This window comes from Ictalurus furcatus, chromosome 20 (assembly GCF_023375685.1).
Source record: "Ictalurus furcatus strain D&B chromosome 20, Billie_1.0, whole genome shotgun sequence".
NCBI lineage: Eukaryota > Metazoa > Chordata > Actinopteri > Siluriformes > Ictaluridae > Ictalurus > Ictalurus furcatus.
In genome coordinates this window covers 17,452,077-17,472,581 of record NC_071274.1, presented here as the reverse complement: position 1 = coordinate 17,472,581, position 20,505 = coordinate 17,452,077, and the positions used below count along the sequence as shown (strand labels likewise).

The following is a 20,505-nucleotide window of genomic DNA, read 5'->3' as shown; positions in this document are numbered from 1 at the left end:
GTTAAAGATAAATACACACACGAGAACCTGTGGATGTGTTTACAATTCGCAAATGCTGACTGCTGGGTCTATCTGTCTGTTGAAGTCATTTAAGGAATGTGCAGAAGAATAAAAACGTTGAGTGTGTTATCAGCCCCAGTGTGGACTGCATTAGTGAGGATTTATCTGTTTTTACATGTCTGTTGTGGCATTTGCTCTTTTGGACAGTCATGGATTCTATTTTTAGTAGCTGCGTAAAAATATACAATCTGTGAATGATTGTTGCTGTGTGTCAGTCGGTTTGTTTTTCTTCTCAATAAAACTTTATTGGAAAAAAAAATATATACAATCTGCTATCTAATTAAGATCGCATTAAAGATTTATTTGATGAGTATTGTAGGGCTGTAACTCATGATTATTTTCATAATCTATTAGTTGGCTTATTATTTTTTTGATTAATCGGATGGGGTGGGGCAAACTTTCAGGTTAGTAAAAAACTAATGTGTTTCATTTGAGACGATATTATTATTACCTTTCTAAACGTCATACAGTAGACCAGTGGTTCTCAACCTTTTGTTGAGCTTTGGACCCCTAGCATATTTCAAATGATCCACAAGGACCCCCTCACTCCACAGCAGTTATAGGCTATATATTAAACAGTCATTTCTATGTATGTTGCTTTATTTTATTAATATTTAACATTAATAATATTAACATTAAAATTTAATCAAAACATTAAGATTTATTGTATATTGTTTATTTGTTGTTGGTGTGACATTTAATTTGACTCTCTGAATTATCCTTTGTTTATTTTATCCATCAGTGCGACACTTGAACTTGTCTACCACTCAGAGGTTTTTGCATATTATTTCATTTGTAAATACATTTAAAATAAATCCATCGATGAACGATCGTCAGCTCAGCTAACATGATATTTGCGATTAACCAAATTGATTCATTTTAAAACATCTCATTTGAATATGTTTTGATACATTTAACAAAAAATATATACATTATATTACTTAAACATTTAAAAAACTTTCCTACGGACCCCCTGCAATTACACCACTGACCACTAGGGGTCTGCGGACCCCCTGATGAGAAACACTGCACTGAGACGGTAGTGCATCGGGGACACAACTTTAGAAGTTACTCTCCAAAGCGTGTTTTCGGAACAGAAGTAACGTAATGAGTAAATATACTGTGCGCAGACCAACTAATTGATAATGAGATTCGTTGACAACGATTTCCATAATCGATTATTATCGATTAGTTGTTGCAGCTCTAGAGTATTGTCATCCAACTTCACAAATATTAGCCGAGCAAATATAGAGCCTATATTGCAGCTATTCTAGCTTTTCCTTCGTGAACCTTCTACTACAGAATACAAACCAGTTCAAATGCAGATCCAAAACATTTTGTCTGTAATACTTCTAATACAAACTAAAGTTAGATTTAACTCGACATCCTTTCTACTTAGTTTTCATCTTCTTGAGCTTTAGATAAAGAAAACGTACAAGATGCATGTTTGTGTTACTGGCTTTATTTGAAATCCATGCAGCTTTGTTTGCCTTGTAATGCGATGACTAAACAATAAAATCGTGGCACACACTTTCACAGAAGTTCATGGATAAGGACAGGAGCCGTCTTGATCAATCTGATCCGACTACATTGCAGTGGCTCTTTAGACAAAAATGTATTTTAGGCTGATTTTATTCGGTTGTCCAAATGTCTGTAATACAATGGAAGTTTAGTTCCAGATAGCAGCATATGTTCACAATCATTCTCAGCACAGTAGAACTTACAGTAAAACACACACACAAAAAAAATAATAACTACAGATGTGAATAAAGGAAAGGAAATAAAGGAGATAAAATAAAACATAAAAGACAAGCCATAAAATACACTATTGACTCCTTAAGTCTGTTCTGGTTCTCAAATTGGGCTGTGTAATGAATAAAATTTTCTCGTAGACAATAGATTATAAAATTATACAGTCCCCTCTGAAAGTATTGGAACAGCATGGCCAATTTTTTTGTTTTTGCTATACACTGAAGACATGTGGATTTAAGCTCAAAAAATGAATGAGACCATAGCTTTAATTTCCTGTAATTTACATCTAGACATGTTTATAAACTTTGAACGTGACACCTTTGGTCGCACACCATACAAGTTGATGATCAAAAGTATTGGATCATGTAGTTCTTAAAATAAATAACACTAATATTAATATTTCGGTAACTACATCAAGCCGGTGACCCACTGACATCACCAAACTGTTGCATTCTTCTTTATTGCTGCTTTTCCAGGATTGTACCACAACTTCTTTCACTTATCGTTTGTTTCAGGGGGTTTGTCCCTTGAGTCTCCGTTTAAGGAGGTGAAATGCTGCTCAGTGGGGTTAAGGTCTGGTGATTGTCTTGGCAGGTTTGAAGCCTTACACTTTTTCCTCCTAATGGAGTCCTTTGTTGAGTTGGTGGTGTGTTTTGGGTCATTGTCTTGCTGAATGTTGAAGTTCCTCCCAATTAGATTGGATGCATTTATTTTTTTGGTAAATTAGCAGACTGTTAACTTTTCATTTCATTCTGCTGCTACCATCATGAGTTTTACAATCACCTATGTTTTGGATCATGAACAGATCCTTTCTTTCTCCACATTTTGGCCGTTCCATCATTTTCATAGTGTTAATCTTGGTTCCCGGAACCTTTGTGGCACATCTGGCTTTCCGATTCTTACTGCTGATGAGTGGTTTGCATCTTGTGGTATGGCCTCAATATTTTTAGTCTTTCTTTCTTTTTCAGGACATTCCAAATTGTTGTATTGGCTATGCCCAATTCTTGTGCAATAGCTCCGATCAATTTTCCCTCTTTTCTCAGCTTCAGAATGGCTTGTTTTTCTCCAGTAGACAGCTCTCTGATCTTCATATTTTTTTAACAACAAATGCAGTCTTCATAGGTGACACTCAGGACTCAAACCAAGAGTAGACATCCAGAGCTATTCATTGTTTAAACAAGTAATTTAACAGCGTACACCTGGGCAACAAGAAAATCTGTCACTCACATGTTCCTGATCAGGTGAAAAATGGGTGGGTTAAAAACAAAGGGTCGAAGTTGTTTAACACATCTAGATGTAAAGTATGAAGAAATAAACACCGCAGTTCTGTTCTAGCGTCTTATCTTTTCATCCTTTGATCTCAAACCCAAATGGTTTTACTGTATAGCAAAAACAAAAGAATTGGCCTTGCTGTTCCAATACTTTTGAAGGGGACCTAAAATACCATTTGGAGCAACTGTGAAAATGGTGTTTAGGTTGTATCGGGTTTATCAAGAGGACTTGTATGCTTATCTGTGAATTTCTATGTCAGGGGTTCCAAAGGTTTCTGTCAACCTAAATTATTTGAGACTTAGTAGGATCACATTAAGTAAAAAATTTTGTAATAAATGGCAAACACTTTTAGTTTTCGGTTTGTGAAATATATTAACATCTTTACTGTTGTTTGTGTTTTTATGATTAAAATTTTAAATTGTAAAAACGTTTTTTTTTTTCAAATTTAATTTAACATGATATTGATTATTTCTATTTCTGAGAAACCCTTTTCTGAGTGAATGTCCCGTTTTTTGTTTGTTTTTTTTCCCCCCTCAGCGGCACTGCCATTCGTGATCATGACCATCATGTTCCAGCCATACCAGCGAGGCGTGCACTGCGAAGACGAGAGCATTCGTTACCCGTACAAGTCCGACACCATCTCACACAGCATGATGGCTGCCGTCACCATCGTCTGTTCCATCATCATTGTGAGACTGTACCTGACATCTTCATGGTTACATTACCAGAAATTACCAGTACTAAACTTAGTTGGAAATTACAGATGGGCGACAAATTAAAGGAAGCAATAAAGGCTTTGTTAGGTGTTTTGTTGCCATTGTTGGTGTCCCCTTCAAAGGAAGACTCCCTGTAAATCAACAAAGTTTTTCTGAACAGTCACCTTTTGTCCTATAATGAAGTACTTCACCCCTGATGGGAGTGGTCTCTTCCAGGATAACCCCGCCCTCATCCACAGAGTTCATTGAATGATTTGATAAGGATGAAAATGATGTAAATCATATGCTTTGGCCTTAAAAGTCACCAGATCCCAAACAAATTTTACACCTATGGGAGATTTTGGAGTGACGTGTTGGAGATCGCTGTGCACTATCATCATTTGAGGGAATATCTTTTGGAAGAATGGCGTTCAGTCCAAGGTGTTGAAGCTGTTCAGATGGCTCAACACCTTTCTGAGATACATTATGTTGGGTTTTTTTTGCTATTAATTTGTCACATCTGAATGTTACTGAAACCATTTCAGATGATTGGTGATCATGGTAGCTCAGTAATGAACGTCAGTGAGATGTCTGGTTAATTGGCGGTTCCAAACTTATTTTCCTTACACTAGTAACCACACAGTTCTTTTTCTGTTTGCCAGGGCCAGATAGAAATTCTCCAAAGCAAGGATGCGATTTAGCCCCCATTTGCCAGCCATGTTAGCATGATGTATTTCATTAACTGTCTTATCAGTCTCTTCTATTTTTTTTTTTTTTTTTCTTCTTTTTTCTATTCCTGTACAGATTACCACAGGAGAAGCCTACCTGGTCTACAGCAAGCGCCTCTACTCAAACTCAGACTTTAACCAGTACGCTGCAGCGCTCTATAAAGTCGTGGGAACCTTCCTGTTCGGCGCCTGTGTGAGTCAGTCTCTCACAGAAATGGCCAAATTCACAATCGGGCGCCCGCGGCCCAACTTCATGGCCGTGTGCGCGCCGAGCGTGTGCAAGGGCTACATGCTCAACATAAACTGCACGGGAAACAAACACAACGTCACCGAATCAAGGTACACGCCGCCGAGAGACAGAAAGGCCAGGACTGAAGGTCATGCTGTTGTTGACCTCACTTCCTGTGTTTGTTTCTTTGTGGTGTCAGCTGTAGTTCTTGCTTCCTGTTTCTTCTCTCTTGTGTGATTGTAGGATTTGACCTTTTTATTTTGTTTGTTCTACAGAACCCTCTTTTTTTTCTCCATAAATACACACTCGGGAGCTTTCCTCAACCTTCTATATTTATGTACATGCTGTATTCTTCTAATAATTCTTCTATTTATTTATTTATTTATTTGTTTGTTTGTTTGTTTGTTTGTTTGTTTGTTTGGCTGAAGTCTTGAGTAAAGGCACCAGCTTACTCCTGTGTATTTTTTGTAAAGCCTTCAATGTTCTAGCTAAAGTTTTTACATTTGGTCAAATGAATTAGATAAATGATCCTAACTATTTCACTTTCCTTCTCCCTGCTCCAGGTTGTCCTTCTACTCTGGCCACTCATCTTTTGGGATGTACTGCATGCTGTTTTTGGCGGTGAGTTGACACCGTCTCACATTTCATTCATCATTTCAGGTATTCATGCAGACAGTTTAACAACCCCCACACTTGGCAACATTCACTTCCCAAGAGACTGAAGGTTATTTTTAATGCAGAACCATCCCAGAATGCTTTTTCTTAAAGACATCATCGCAAACTGGTTCACAGCAGCAGTTAGTGAAATTTCGCCTAGAGAAAGTGATGCATAAGTAATATTAGCCTGCGCCGGAGATGTGTCTGAGATAATGCTTTCAGTTCAAGAGGCATTCCTGTCCTGTTCAAACACGCTAATAGTAAAATTATAATGTTCCTCACACCCACACAAGCCACTGGATGCTGAGAATTTCCTGTGTTAAAGCTTGAATGTTTGCTTCCTGAATTCTCCTAAAATTCCTCAGAGTTTCTGTTAGCTAAAGAAATCATGGTACTTCTCCCTACAATGTAATACTTTCCCAAACCTATTTCTTTTTCTTTGAATAAACTGGTTCAGGATTAATTTCCTGGGAAAATACACAGGTTTTAGAGGGCATTTCCCCAAAAGCTAGGTGTTTTAATAACTGTACCTATATCTGGGAGAATTATTAATATGTATTATGTTTGGACTAGGAGTTTACAGGTTTGAGATCGATCGATCGATCGATCGATCTATCAATCTATCTATCTATAAAATGAGTATTTATTATCATCCTAACACTTACCTTTTTTTTTTTCTCGCTCTCTCTAGTTATATGTGCAGGCACGCATGGCATTCAAATGGGCACGTCTTCTCCGACCAACGATTCAGTTCTTCTTGGTTGCATTCGCGATTTACGTTGGATACACGCGGGTGTCTGATTACAAACACCACTGGAGCGATGTACTCGTGGGCCTCTTGCAGGGGGCGCTCATCGCCATTCTCAATGTAAGTTTCAACTTGATGTGACGTTGCAAAAACCTTGTATTCTATTCAAAATGCATTTTTGAGTAATTAGGCACGAAACACCCCGCAGGTGCGGTACGTCTCAGATTTTTTCAAGGAACGTCTTCCGCGCCAACCGCAAACCGAGATGTCGGAGACCGACGAATCGGAGCGCAAACCAAGCCTGCAGATAATCGATCAAGAGAGGAATCACCATTGCAGCTTTTCTGGGACCGTATGAGAGACTTTTGGCTTTGTGGATGGTGTGTACCGGTATCATACCAAAACCAGAAAGTGTGTGTGTATGTATGTGTGTGTGTATGTGTGTGTGTGTATATATATATATATATATATATATAAACCACTGGACAGGCTGCAGTGCTGCTCAATAATTCCCCCACATCTGCATCCCAGAGGCATCAGTGCAGCTACTGTAGCCACTAAAGCTGAGTGGCACTGACTACAGACTCGCCTCCACACGTGGATAATCTCTCCTTTATATGCCTGTGTGTGTGCGTGTATGTATGTATGTATGTATGTATGTATGCGGCATCATATAGTATCCCTATATTTTGTCCTTCCTGTAGAGGGTCTGATATATTTATACTTTATCCGATTACACAAATCATTTTTTAGGACTAAAGCACAAATCATAAAACAATCAATAGAATTTTTTTTTTTGATTCTAAGAAACAGACTTTTAAATTGTATCAAAATGCAACAACTTCACCTGATTTGAAGGCATCTGAAAACGGTTTGAAAACAGTTCCCAAGTGAAGCGTAGAGATCGGTCGTGGGTCGGTCCGTCGAATTTCAAGAAGCCGTGCCACTGAAAACATGTGAGGTAGAGTTCAAATGCATTCCTCATCCACTACGTTGTGAAGTTGCCGTTTTTTTAAAAATATAGTTTTAAGACTTCTTTTTAATGAAAATATATCCTGTGGTGGTTGATTATAGTTATGACCCTCCTGGTGAATGGCAGTAGTGTTTTATGTATAAAAATCCCCCAACACATTCACAAAGTTGGACTGCATAATGTGACTAATTTTTACTTTTTAAAAACAATTTTATTACAAATTTTATATGATATTATCTAATTTCACCAAATACCACTAGCTAACTATTGCATATTTGCAGGCTTATTACTTTTTCCTACTGTTTGTTTTTTATTTTTATTTTTTATTATTACGTGAATTTCGGGACAAGAAGAGTTTATATAACCTCATAACTGACGTAATTTTAAAAAGTATAAAACAAATAAAAATAAATAACGTGCAGTGATGATAATATAGGCTTAAGGATGTAACAGTTTTCCTCACTGCTGTTCGAACAGATCTTCAGTAATCTCGTGTAATGTAGTAGCCATTGTTTGGATTAGTAAAATTCTCTGATGCTGCATTCAAGAAAGGTCATTTCTAGCATGAATGCTTTGGGAGTAGACCTCATGATGGATCTCACGTGTGTCTGGCACTGGTTCTCACTGCAGAAAAAGCTTCAGCTCTTGAAAAACTGCCCAAGGCACATGGTTAGGATTTGTTAATGTTCATAGCATATGATTATTTTTCCCCCCATGGCAATGCTCAGTGTATGCGCATAAACTTTTTCTCATCTATCCCTAGATACGAAACACATACCAGTGTCCTTTCCCTGGAACGTGATTTCCATCATGTTTATACGAACCAAGTGTTGGGCTTTACAGCACATGATCACAAGATTGGGGTGAAAAGTGAAGTCAGATATAATTAGGACACGATGTTCGCTTTGTTAAGCTGTGCAGAACCCTGGTGCAAAAAAGAATTACGGGAAAATTTGTTTTCAGCATTAGTTGTGTATCATTTTATACTCTTACATGACTAATAATGGAAAAAAAAAAATACTGTACATACAGTTTTTACATTCACATCGCAAATTGATCTATAAGCTGCACATTGATTTATTCCATCTACAGAATTTGTGTGAATTCGTGTCACGTTCACAGATTGAGATTAAGCACATGACGTACTCTAACAAGCACTACTATGAGCTGTGCATTTCGGCAACATTGCTTAGTTTGCGAGATTTTTAATGCACTCTATATTTACTGAGCATGAGGTGATTTTTTTCCCCCCTTTTTTCGCCAACAAACAGAGCGCCTCTGTGTTCCTCTGGTGTAGCTGCCGAAAGCCAAAGGCCTTAAAATAGAGCAGGCCCCAATGTGGGGAGAGCTCCCCTACTGCAAAGCATCTTTTATTTTATTTGTGTACTAAATTGAATGTGGAACAGGTTCTTCAGAATGTATAACATATAACAAGCGTTTTCACTCCGCTTCAGTGTGCAACAGTGCAAATACCAGTGAATATTTTCGAATAATCTATTTTTTTTTTTTTTTTTTTCGTTCTAGTGCCTACACAAGCCCGAACATTACCGTTATAGTTCACAGTTAGTATGTAATATGTTTTTGGAAATGTTTTTTGGAATATTTTCTAAGCTCTATTCTGAGCCCTTGGGATTTTCTTTAAAATGTGAAAATACCTCCAAAAACCAAGACTAAGATAAGCCGCTAAACCTGACCATTTCAAGTGATGGAGTGAAAATTAAATACAAACGAACAAACATTGGTGAAAAAGGTCTGTTATTGGAACCTTCAGATCAGAAATGCTATATAAATAATGGTTCACAATAATACAAATAAGTCTAATCTATCTGTATCTGTCTGATCCCAAAGCTGCATTTATAAAATTTATAGTCACGGCACAGTTTATATAAACGTATAATATATATATATATATATATATATATATGTATATATATGTATGTATGTATATATATATATATATATATATATATATATGTATGTATTTTAAGTGAATGAATCCTCTGGATACAGTTTTTATTCTATCCACTAATTACTAATTAGGCCTCCGAATTTCTGTGTTTGTGGATGCTTGAAGCCAAGTGTCTGGAGCAGGTGAGTTTTAATGTTCTGTCCAATACTGTGGCCTGCACACTGACTTTCCCAAAGCTTTTGATTGTATGGCTTAAATATATTGCACACATGAAATATTTTTCTAAATGTATTTTTACATTTTTATGTCTTAACTACTGTAGATGAATAAAAATCAATTACTCGTGTACTAGCTTGGTGCTGAATTTCTTTTGCTACGGTGTTAGAACAATTAATGTTAATGTTCATAAAGTGCTCATTCACAACTCCAATGACGTTTAACTAGCGACTGACCGGTATGTTCTGCTGATTTGCTCGTCTTTCTAGGTATTGCGCAATCAGGAGGCGGCCAGTGCACATTAAGCTCCATGGAGTTATTATTTACAGAAGCCTTAAGAGGCCTTGCATTATTGTTGTTTATTTTTTCCTTTCTTGCTTTCTCATGATCGCAACTTAATTTTCTTGTGATTTCCACATAAACAGCTGTTTTCTCGTGATATGGAAATAACAAAAGTTGTTTTCTCATGACCACAACTTAATTTTTCTGTGTACTCGACATTGTTTTTATTGTTCTGGAGGCAGCAAAAGCTTAGTGCAATCCTCCAGTATCAAGGATGAACAAATTCATTTTTACTTTGATCAAGCTGAAATAGCTCTGTCTGTAAGTGATTCACAACTGCCACATTAGTGTCCGATACTTGAGAAGGGGACACCCCTCTCTCTTAATGCGGAGATAAAGTCCATCTCTATAGCGGGCAATTGATACATTTATGATGGCGATGACGAAGGTGCAATATTTTTTTTTTCTTCCGTTATGTCGGGATCACAAGAAAACAACTGTTTGTTATGTGGAGATGAGGAGAAAATTAAGTTGTGATCATGAGAAGATAAGAAGAAAAAAAAAATAATGCATGGCCTCTTAGGCCAGTGGTTTTCAAAGTGTTTCCAAACTTGGGGTCCACCAGGAGGCGCCCGGGGGGCCATAACAATTTGGTGTGAAAAATAAATTCTCACTTTCAGACAACCACACACACAATCAATTCCTAATGTAATGTAAAGATATAAGATGTAATTATTAATTAAAAAAAGGGGGATATATTCAGAAGTCTGTATTTTTAATGTGTTTTAAAGACATCTTGCAAAAGGGGGGCAAATGTTAATGCCATTTGGGGGACCTTGCCCTGGAAAAGTTTGGGAACCCCTGTCTTAGGCCTTCTGTAATTATTGCACCTAGTGGTCACAAATTGGAACTGCAATAGGTGTTAGAGGATTACTGGGGCAGGAATCACACTGCCCCATGCTCACGCTATGAATATTTTCAGTGGAAGAGGAGCAGCAGGTGGGACAATTAATGACAGGGTTGACACGGTTTCATTTTTTTACACCACATCTCCCTTTCCAATGGCCAGTTTTTTGGGGGAAAAGTTTCAGGGCTGTGGATGACTGTGTGCTGCCGACTCTCAACTCTCTGTACCTTGTTACTTGACTAGATAGTAATCTAGACCTAATCTAGTAGTCATTAGATAGTAACCTAGAGCACAAGTCAACTGTGGCAGCCTCTCGACATATTTTTTATTTAAAGCAATGTCATTATTAATGTTGTCCCGCCCCACCGAAAACTAGGGTCACAAGCTGCTGCTGAAACACAGTGAAGACGAAGCATGAATCATCACTGAGAAAACATTTTGGACTGCATGTAGAAGGACAGGATGAAGAACTGGATGGCTGAGTATGAACATAAAACTTGCTTTGTGCAAAAGTATGCACCTATTTATACAGAAAGCAGTGCAGTCAAGGGCAGTGGCAAAACCTGTAGTTCATGGTAACATTTTATTACTGAAAGAGGACAAGCAGTGCTCATGAGATGAATGCACTAATGCAAGTGAGAGTCAAAAAGATATATATATATATATATATATATATATATATATATATATATATATATATATATATATATATATATATATATATATATATATAAAAATCAGTTTTTATAAACTGATGGTGTAATCTTTAATACAATGGCTACCTTCTTTTCCAAAAGGTTTTGTAGGCGGGTCATGTGTGCATTCAAATTTGCAGTGGTTAATCAAGTAAGGAATAAAACACTTCAGAAGGTACTATTATGGGAAAATAATCTGTGACATGTTTTCTGTGATTATTTTCCAATAGCAGCACGCCAATAAGTGTTTCTTTCCTCATATACCACAGCAATCTGCCAAGCATGAACAATACATTGTATTTTTAACTGTTATAGTTACGTTTATTGTTATGACACGGCTCGTTTCTGCTATCGCTTAAATCACATTCAGTCATTCCCTCACCAGTCTGTTATTCTTCTTGAATTTAATCATACAAAAAAAATCATGTATTAATGGTCATGTTATTAATAGACCCCAAAGTCTTTTGATGTTAAGATTTTCCTGTAGCTTAAAACCTAAACCTAGTGTGACATTGCAGAATCCATCCAAGAATGTGAAATAAACATCTCTACAAAAGCTTTACCATATCAATCAACAATGGCATGTTTTTTTTTCTTAAATAAAAATGTTTTTAGTTCGTTTAAATTGGATTTATATTATATAGAGCATCTGCTATACGAGTCCCTGTAAATATAGAAACCATACAATATTAGAGTGAGTCTATTAATATAAACTTAATAATATATCATTATAGCTGGCAATATTGTTAGAGCTGCTGTTATAGAAAATTAAGCAACACCTTCTGACCAATCACAATCGAGAATTCAACAGCGCTGTAGTATAACAGTCTTCTTCTGTTCAAATATTAGAACCAAAAGTGTCTGACATTTTATTGCATTTAAAATAGTTGTGTGGACATTTTTCTCAGCCTGAGAACATCTCTGTTCCGGTTATTAAATCCCCATATGCTTATTGTAGTTTACGGTGTACTGTAAATGTGTAGCCCCTCATTTATGTTATGAACATGACCTGGTTTCTAAAACCAGTGTTTTAGAACAATGTGCATGGGGTTGGTTTTCATATTTAAAAAACAACTTGGTAGTCTTGCCACATATACAATTTCATTAAGTAATTCCAAGAAAATCTATTACAGAGCAGTTCTTGAAGGGATGGATTCATGCTGGTTCTCTGTGTAGTTGCACTGCTGATACTAATAATATTCTGTGGGTATTAACTTTGGCCCAAATCCTCTCCCACATAGAGGCAGAGTTAAATACTTTTCCATGCAAGCAATTCAGCTGAATCAACTCATGTTAAGAGTTGTTGTTAATGATGAATCAGGCATGATCAAGTAACAGGAGCGGCTGTGGCTCAGGTGGTAGAGCGGGTTGTCCACTAATAGCAGGGTTGGCTTTTCGATCCCCGGCCCACATTCTGAAGTGTCCTTGAGCAAGACAGTGCCCCAAGTTGTTCCCAATGACAGGCTAGCTGTGTGAGTGTGTGTGAGTGTGTGAGAGTGAGAGTGAGAGTGTGAGCGTGAGGAAGAAAACAGCTTTAAATGCTGGCTATAACACTACTGCCCCCTAGTGGAGGAGTTGTTAAAATAAACTTGACAGTCACACAACAACACTGTGAATTTGGATAGCATGGCTAAGCCATGCTCTTAGCCTTTATTTTTTAATAATGCTGGAATGTTCTAATAAGGTATCAGGTTTATTTCATCCACGTCAGCTTATTTACTCTTAACAAAAGCCCTGAGGCTGGTTATTTTGGACTTTTATAGAACCAGGAACAACAGCACCACCAATGGTCACAAGAAAAATACACAGTATGGTAGGAAGGAGGTGTTGATTTGTTGTTGATTTCTTCCCACCCCCAGATTGTAGATTTGCACAGCCCATCATTAAATGTTGTCTCAACTGCTTCCATATAGAGTCGGTCTGCATTTAGCATTTTAAGAGAATCTAGTTGCTAATAAACTAAGAAGACAATACAAGTTGAACAAAAGGACAAACAACAGAATCATAACTTTTGTGTTTGAACAAAATGGCTGGTTAATACCAGGTGTAGCTAAGAATGTCTGTTTCTGTTTAACCATACATGGGACACAGAGGACAACACAACTGTCGTAAAGTTAAATTCAAAGATATTGCGTTAAAAATAAATAAAATTGTAACTTTGTGTGGTGGTTCCTATATGTATGCGTAGACGAGACCAGGGATCACTGTAACACAGGTCAGTCTCTCCAAAAAGGATGCATATAGTCACACAAAACATGCAAAATTGATGTTAAGTCTGTTTATTGAGAGGCCACGGCCTCTTTGCCGAGATTGACAGACACAGAAAAAGAGTGCAAGAAAGAAACACGATATTAAAGGAAATTCATTTAATATTTCTGAATAATAGTAATAAAAAGAGTCATGCACATGATTCAGTTGTTTCGAATCAGTTCAGCTGTATCACAAATACAGACATGAATCTTTACACTCATTGATATATTGCCTCCAAAAAGCCCAGTAACTGAAAGAAATATGTCAACTAATATCCAATAAATCACTTTGTTTATCCCTACAGTAGTGTAATATGTCTTAGACGCCATGCTTTCTATAGGATCATCAATTAGATTTAACCTGGGGGCCAAATTTTCACACAACAAATACTGTTTCAGATAGTGTTTAGTAAACACCATATAGAAAAACTGGGGGGATCTGAATGGGTATCAAATTTTAGTGGAAAATGATTACATTACATTACATTACATTACACTGAATGAAATGTTTTATTTTAAAAACAATATTAGACTTGCATTTCATGTGGTCAGTCTATCTAGGGTATAAAATATTCGCTTCATACACCCTTCCTGCCACAAACAACATGTGGTAGAAAAACAGAGCCACATGTAATGCAATAAAACTTAAGATATTTACCCAAGTTAGATAAAAGTGAAAGCAGTCCCCATTAAAACTACAACACAAAATGTTGTCTTGTTTAAAATATGAAGTGCCAATAGAGATGTGCATCTGGATTCTGGTACCAGTTCCTCAATTGATCACAGGTGTGAACTCTATGGTGAAGCGCACACACACACCAAAGTGACAGAGTATCCCTACATGTAGTTATACGTTATCAAATTTCTAGATGGTAGGACAGCATTCACAATATTACCCCCTTTATTACAGATTCTACATAATTTGAATGTCAATTTAAAAAAAAAAAAAAAAAAAAATGAAGAAAAGGCTTTGGGGCATTTGATGATCCTGGCTGCTGTAAAAGAGGCTCCAGTTGACCAGCTGAAGGATCTAAAGTACAGCTTGAAATCTTAAACGTTACGGGTTATACAGCGAGTAAAAGCATGGAGTGGCTTGTGCAACAGCGATAGATAAACTAAGCATGTATGAGTGCTTTCTGATGTTAGCAAAAATGACTCAAAAAAATATAAACTAATATAAAATTACAGTCTCTTCACAGCCTCCTTGGGGTGCCTAAAATACTTTGACCTGAACAGTCATTATGTCTTCCACATCTCCAGTCATCTCAGCTATATCCATCAGTAGATGTCGATGTACTCATGCACACGTTGCTATGAGGAATGCAAAACATGACAAGTTCCCAGTGCATAAAGTGAGTGTATAAAAGACAATATAAAGGTCACGTTCTTCAGCAAAGACGTTCCAGTTCAGCTACACAGCAGTCTTACAGGTTGGTGTTTACACAGGAGTTGTTATTGGGCCTCAGTCTATTTCTGTGTCTTAGTTTGGTAGGTTTTAAGTATCCCATGGTTATCAAGGGGCAACAGGACTTGCTCTCACTTTCTTACTGCTGAAATACATAAACAGATCATATTTAAAATCATACATTACATTATACGGAGGCTCAAAATATGCACAACATAATACTACATACTACATAATTATGACATATTGAATTTATTTATGTATGTACAGCAACTCACCAAAATGCTCAGCTTTGCCACAGCACTCCAGCTGCCTGATTGGCTGAGAGACCTGTCAATCACTAGAACAGCTGATTGATTGGCGTGTTAAGCTGTGCCTCTGACATTGCCCTGCAGTGTAAGTGGATGCAGACTGTGTTCAGCTCCAAGACTCGGTGGACAAATGCACATCCCTGGCAAGGCACCTGGTCCTTGACCCCGTTGCACTATGGGACGGAGCCAGTGTGTGCTGGGTTTGGTGGGTGGGTGAGGGAGGGCCACTTCGTCTCCCACCCGTCTCACTCCATGATGCGGAGTGGGTCCTGTGAGGACAGCAAGATAAATGTGGCAGCTAAAAACGTTACACTTTTCACTCAGAGAAAACGAGCTGCACTCTGACATATCAGTCTTTCCACTTCTATTCAGTCAAGCATGAATCTCACTCTCTGAAAACGAGGCTGGAGTCAGAAGCTCCAGCAGAACTGAAAACAAATAAGAACTGAAAAGTGCTGCAGTGAAACATCTCAAGTGAAATTATTTTCCTTTTTCTTTTCTTTTTTTTTTTTTTTTTTTTTTACACATACAAACTGGTTTTATAGTACATGAATAACTGTGACTCCGGGCATTGGGGGAAACAATCCCATTTTTATTAAGAAGGAAGATTTTCATGAAATTTTTAGAGAGTTTAGAGAACAAATAGAAGGAGTCATTTATTACAAGTTTCGTCATGGCCCTCTCAGTCTCCAAACCTGATTTGAAGACGGGAATGTGTGACAACCGAAATGTCAGGAAGAACGTGTGAGGCTATGTGTGACTTGGCCTGAATATTACAACTGAGAGAATCCAAAAGCTGTTCAGAAGATGAAGGAGGTTTCTAAGCAAAGTGTGGGCATTCAGAAAGGGGAATGCAACCATTTAAACTGGTATAGTAATATATTTATCAAATAATATAACATACATCATGTACGAACATACAGTGTCGAATCATTTTTGTTACCGTTGATAGTGAAGGTACACGTGTGAAACCTACCACACTTAGTGTATTGTAGCTATAAATGAAAGTACTTTGTCCTGATCATTTTATACGAAGGGGTGTACAAATTTTTGCACTCAGCTGTATGCATGTATATGGTTTGTTTATGCATATTTATGTTTTAATTGGAGCAATTTTCCATACTGTTACCATAAGTAAGCATATACTTATCATAAGTAAGCATATACCAGATATGTAAAATTTTTTACAAATTACCACTGTTTATATCTAAAAATGTATTAGATATATGATTGTTGTTTGGCTTGTAATGGTGAATATAATAGATGCCTATAATATTTCACTGAACTTCATAAGCAAATAAAAAAAGGAACATGAAAGAGGACATGTGTTGTCTGTGGAGAGTGTAGGTGTATCTCACCTAGTGCTGGACAGGAGGAGAGGGAGCGCATGCTGGGGAGGACAGAGGACAAGCAGTAGGAGGCGGAGGAGGCGCAGGAGATGGAGCGTCACGTGACGGAGATGGAGAACGAGAGCGTGATTTCTCCTAAAAATAAATAAATAAATAAACAAACACAGAAAGTGTGAACTGTTTCAAATAAAAAGCTGAATCATTACAGGTCGTGGTCACGAAACACAGGAAACACAAGAAATGGAAATGTATTTACTACCGAATGATCAGTATCCTTCAAACTTGGTGCCAGTGGCCACATAATACTTGGTTGTTTTCTGCTGTTACATACACAACACCGTGCTAAAAACAGCAACAAGGTCTCCATTCAAATCATTTGCAAATTATAATCAAATTTCAAGCCAGCTTTCAAACTGGAGGCTTTGACCAGAAGAGGACCTCTGACATACCACCAATAATCTGCATATAACACTGTCCTAACATGTTTAATGCTTTTACATCAATTAACACCGCCAGACCCCAGTGTCAGGTCAGTCTCCTGACGTCATGGGTGTGAGTCAGGCAAGTTTTCCCATCATTTAGTACAACTAACGAAGTACGATTTATATATTAGAACATTGCGAGTGTACTACAACCCCAATTCCAAAAAAACAAACAAAAAGAGTCATTTGAAAATTCCAATTCACCCTGTACTATATTGAAAACATATTGTTAACACATTATTTGATGTTTTAGTTTGTGAAGTTAATTTATTTTTGAAAATAAACACTTGTTTCAAATTTGATGAGTGCAAGACACTCGATTGTTTATCACTGTGTAACATCACCTTTTCTAATAACACTTATGAAGCGTTTGGACTCTGAGTGAAGACACCAGTTGGTTAAGTTTAGCAAGTGGAATTTTCCCCATTCATCCATTATGCATTTCTTTAGCTGTGCAACTGTACAGGGCCTTCATTGCCTTATTTTGGCTGCAGGCAGGCAATGCTAGCGCCCATACTCTCTGCTTACACAACTTGTGATGCACTTGTAATCTGGCAGAATGTGCATATGTTGCACAAAAATGTGTACATATCTTTCTGCATTAATGATGCCCTCACAGATGTGCAAGTTACGCATGACATGGGCACTGACACACCCCCATACCATGACAGACGCTGGCTTTTGGATCTGATGCTGATAACAGCTTGGATGGTCCTTTTCCTCTTTGGCCCGGAGAACACGACGGCTGTTTTGTCCAAACACTATGTGAAATGTCGACTCGTCGGACCACAAAACACGATTCCACTGTGCTACTGTCCATCTCAGATGAGACCGAGCACAGAGAAGTTAGCAGTGCTTCTGGACAGTGTTGACGTATGGCTTCTGCTTTGCATAGTAAAGCCTTAACTTGCATCTGTGGATGCAGCGGCGAATGGTGTTAACTGACAAAGGTTTACCGAAGTATTCCCGAGCCCATGTCAGGATATCCATTACAGATTCATGACGGTTTTTAAGGCAGTGACATCTGAGGGATTGGAGATCATTCAATAGTGGTTTTCAAATCCTACCGATTTGTCTTTGGGGAATGTTGTTCTCAAAGTGTTGAATTATTCACTCACGCATCTATTGGCAGATTGGCGAGCCTCGACCCATCCTTGCTCTTGAAGGACTAGGCCTTTTTTGGAGGTTCCTTATATACTATGATTAGACGATTGCCTCACCTGTTTCACATCACCTTCTTATTTCAACTTATCACATTGTTATTAGTCATAAATTGCCCCTGTCCCAACTTTTTCGAGAATGTGTTGCATGCATCAATTTCAAAATTAACGTTTATCTTCAAAGAACTATGCAGTTGATTAGGTAAAACATCAAATACCTTGTCTTTATACATTTTTTGTTTAAACACAAATCAAAGTACGTTTACAAATCACTCCTCTTTGTTTTTATGAACATTTTCCATACTTTCCAAGCTTTTTCGGAATTGGGCCTGTACAATGCACTTATACGACAGTGCTGTTGAATTCTCGATTCTGATTGGTCAGTAAGTGTTGATTCATTTCTGAGAAATATATACACAATTACGCTGGAAATAAAGTCTGGGTGATGACATGATATTGATATTGTGGAAAAATTACATACTACATTTTCTGAGATATCACACGTATTGTCAGTAATAACACTGACCATCCATCCATCCATTTTCTGTACTGTTTGTCTTACACAGGGTCCCAGGGGAGCCTGGAGCCTATCTCAGGGAAGTCGGGTCACAAGGCCTGGACGGGGTGCCAACCCATAGCAGGGCACAATCACACACACATTCACACACTACGAACAATTTGGAAATGCCAATAAGCCTACAGCCTCTGAGAAACGTAAAGCCAGTCACTGCATCGTTTGAAAGTTCGGCTCTTGCTGCATCAAAGCGCAGCATAATCCACTTGGAGGAAAGCGCTATCTGCCCTCTTCCACATACAAGAACTGACAGATGCTTGCGATTGGCTAGTGTCACTGTGATTGACAGGGGAGTGAGAGTATGCCATCCCTCCCACCCAGAAAGCACAACCAATTTTGCTCCCTTGGCTCCTGGCCATGCATGGCTGTGGCATCACCAGCATTCGAACTTGTGATCTCCCAAGGATAGGGTGAAATTGTAGTTCAAGGGTGGAGGTCAAGGTGTTCCTCCAATAAACATCACACTACCACTTCTATTCCAACTGCTGCGTGTGCGAATGTCCTTCCTCTTTAAACACAATTTTGCTTTATAAAGGAAGTTTTCTGAGCATTTTGTATTCTGGATTAAAATTGAGTCTAACATTAAAAGTAATTAATTTCTTGTGGACTTCATATAAATTGACCTAATTATTCAGTATAATCAAAAATTATAAGCAAACTTCATAACTGCATCTAAAAGTAAAAAAAAAAAAAATCTTTTACTTCGCACTTAGTGGACTTGTCTTCAAGTATATCTATAAATGCTAGTATTAAAAAAAAAAACCCACAATTGTATGTGTATCTGTATTTGTCACTTAGTGTACTTCACCTAGTGTACCAAGTATACATTATTATTCTTGTAGTACACTTGAATACTACTTAAACTTGTATTATACTTGACTTTATTTTATACGATCAAGATTTTGTAGATTTAATTGCTTGATTGTGTGTTTGTTTCCACTCTAGTTACCAAGACTTAATACTAAGAGACAAAAAAACAAAACAAAAGTATGACATCACTGATCAGTTTTTCCTCTAAAATCTAAAACTTCTAAATTCACACAAAAAGACTCCACTAATTACATCTATTCCACCACCCACCTCTCCGCTCACTGCCTGATGTTTTTGCACCAGTGTTTAACAAAGCCACTTGTCTATCCTGACAGTTTTATGCTCAGGAGAGTGAATATCTCACATATCTAAAAACTATGTGCATATTGTACACTGTATTTCACCTGAAGTTCTGTATTGTTTTGTATATGTGTAGAAAACTTGCAGTGTGTACCTGAGGGGGACTCTTGTGCTGGTTGGGTGTGTGCGTGTGCGGGAAGCCAGAGGAAGGCGATCGGGCATCTCTGGATGAGTTTCGGCTGTCCACGCCATTCCCGTCAGCGGACCTGGGAGATCCTCCTGCTGGAGACATGTTCTTCTTCCAGGCCAATGAAAAGGTGATGAGATATATTAAACCACAAACAAGAAGAGAATGATCACACATCACCAAGCAAACAATTAGTCATTTGTGTTGCACATGATTATTTGATAACTTAATCATATTAATATTTAATACCACACCATTGTTGAACTCTCAATTCTGATTGGTCAGAGGATATCTATAACAGAAGCTGTGACTGCTTCACATAAACAACTGAAAAGAATGTAGGTTGCGTAATTACTTATGTAATAGCTGATATGGGGAAGTTTTCTGTGAGGAGATGTTTATTTAGCATTTTTGGAAGTAGTCTCAGAGTCAGAGCTAAAACGGTTCCTTTTCAGGATGTAGGGCTTTGCTTTTTTTCCTGTCTAGCACAACAAGCTGCATTTTTTTTTGTCTAATGAACTTAGAGACAGAAAAAAGAGGTTGGTGATGAAACAA

At 37.6% G+C, this 20,505-nt stretch overlaps 2 protein-coding genes across 4 annotated transcripts in view; one reads left to right on the top strand and one right to left on the bottom strand.

Moving 5' to 3' along the window:
• Window positions 1–9,371, top strand: part of plpp2a (phospholipid phosphatase 2a) — a 39,652-nt gene extending 30,281 nt beyond the window's left edge. For both annotated transcript variants that reach the window (XM_053651304.1, XM_053651305.1), the window contains exons 2-6: window positions 3,622–3,773; window positions 4,584–4,846; window positions 5,300–5,357; window positions 6,085–6,261; window positions 6,350–9,371. In XM_053651304.1, coding sequence (XP_053507279.1) covers window positions 3,622–3,773; window positions 4,584–4,846; window positions 5,300–5,357; window positions 6,085–6,261; window positions 6,350–6,499 — 800 coding nt within the window. In that variant the 3' untranslated portion in view covers window positions 6,500–9,371. The remainder of the gene's footprint in view (window positions 1–3,621; window positions 3,774–4,583; window positions 4,847–5,299; window positions 5,358–6,084; window positions 6,262–6,349) is intronic.
• A 4,015-nt stretch (window positions 9,372–13,386) lies between these two features.
• The window catches only part of tle2c (TLE family member 2, transcriptional corepressor c), a 31,558-nt gene continuing 24,439 nt past the window's right edge, over window positions 13,387–20,505 (bottom strand). Inside the window, exons 11-14 of one of the 2 annotated variants that reach the window (XM_053651349.1) lie at window positions 19,918–20,058; window positions 16,447–16,572; window positions 15,056–15,357; window positions 13,387–14,922 (exon numbers count right to left, since the gene is read on the bottom strand). In XM_053651349.1, the coding sequence (XP_053507324.1) occupies window positions 16,447–16,572; window positions 19,918–20,058 (267 nt within the window). In that variant the 3' untranslated portion in view covers window positions 13,387–14,922; window positions 15,056–15,357. Of the gene's footprint in view, window positions 14,923–15,055; window positions 15,358–16,446; window positions 16,573–19,917; window positions 20,062–20,505 lie in introns of both variants that reach the window. The other variant, XM_053651348.1, reaches the window with a different exon arrangement.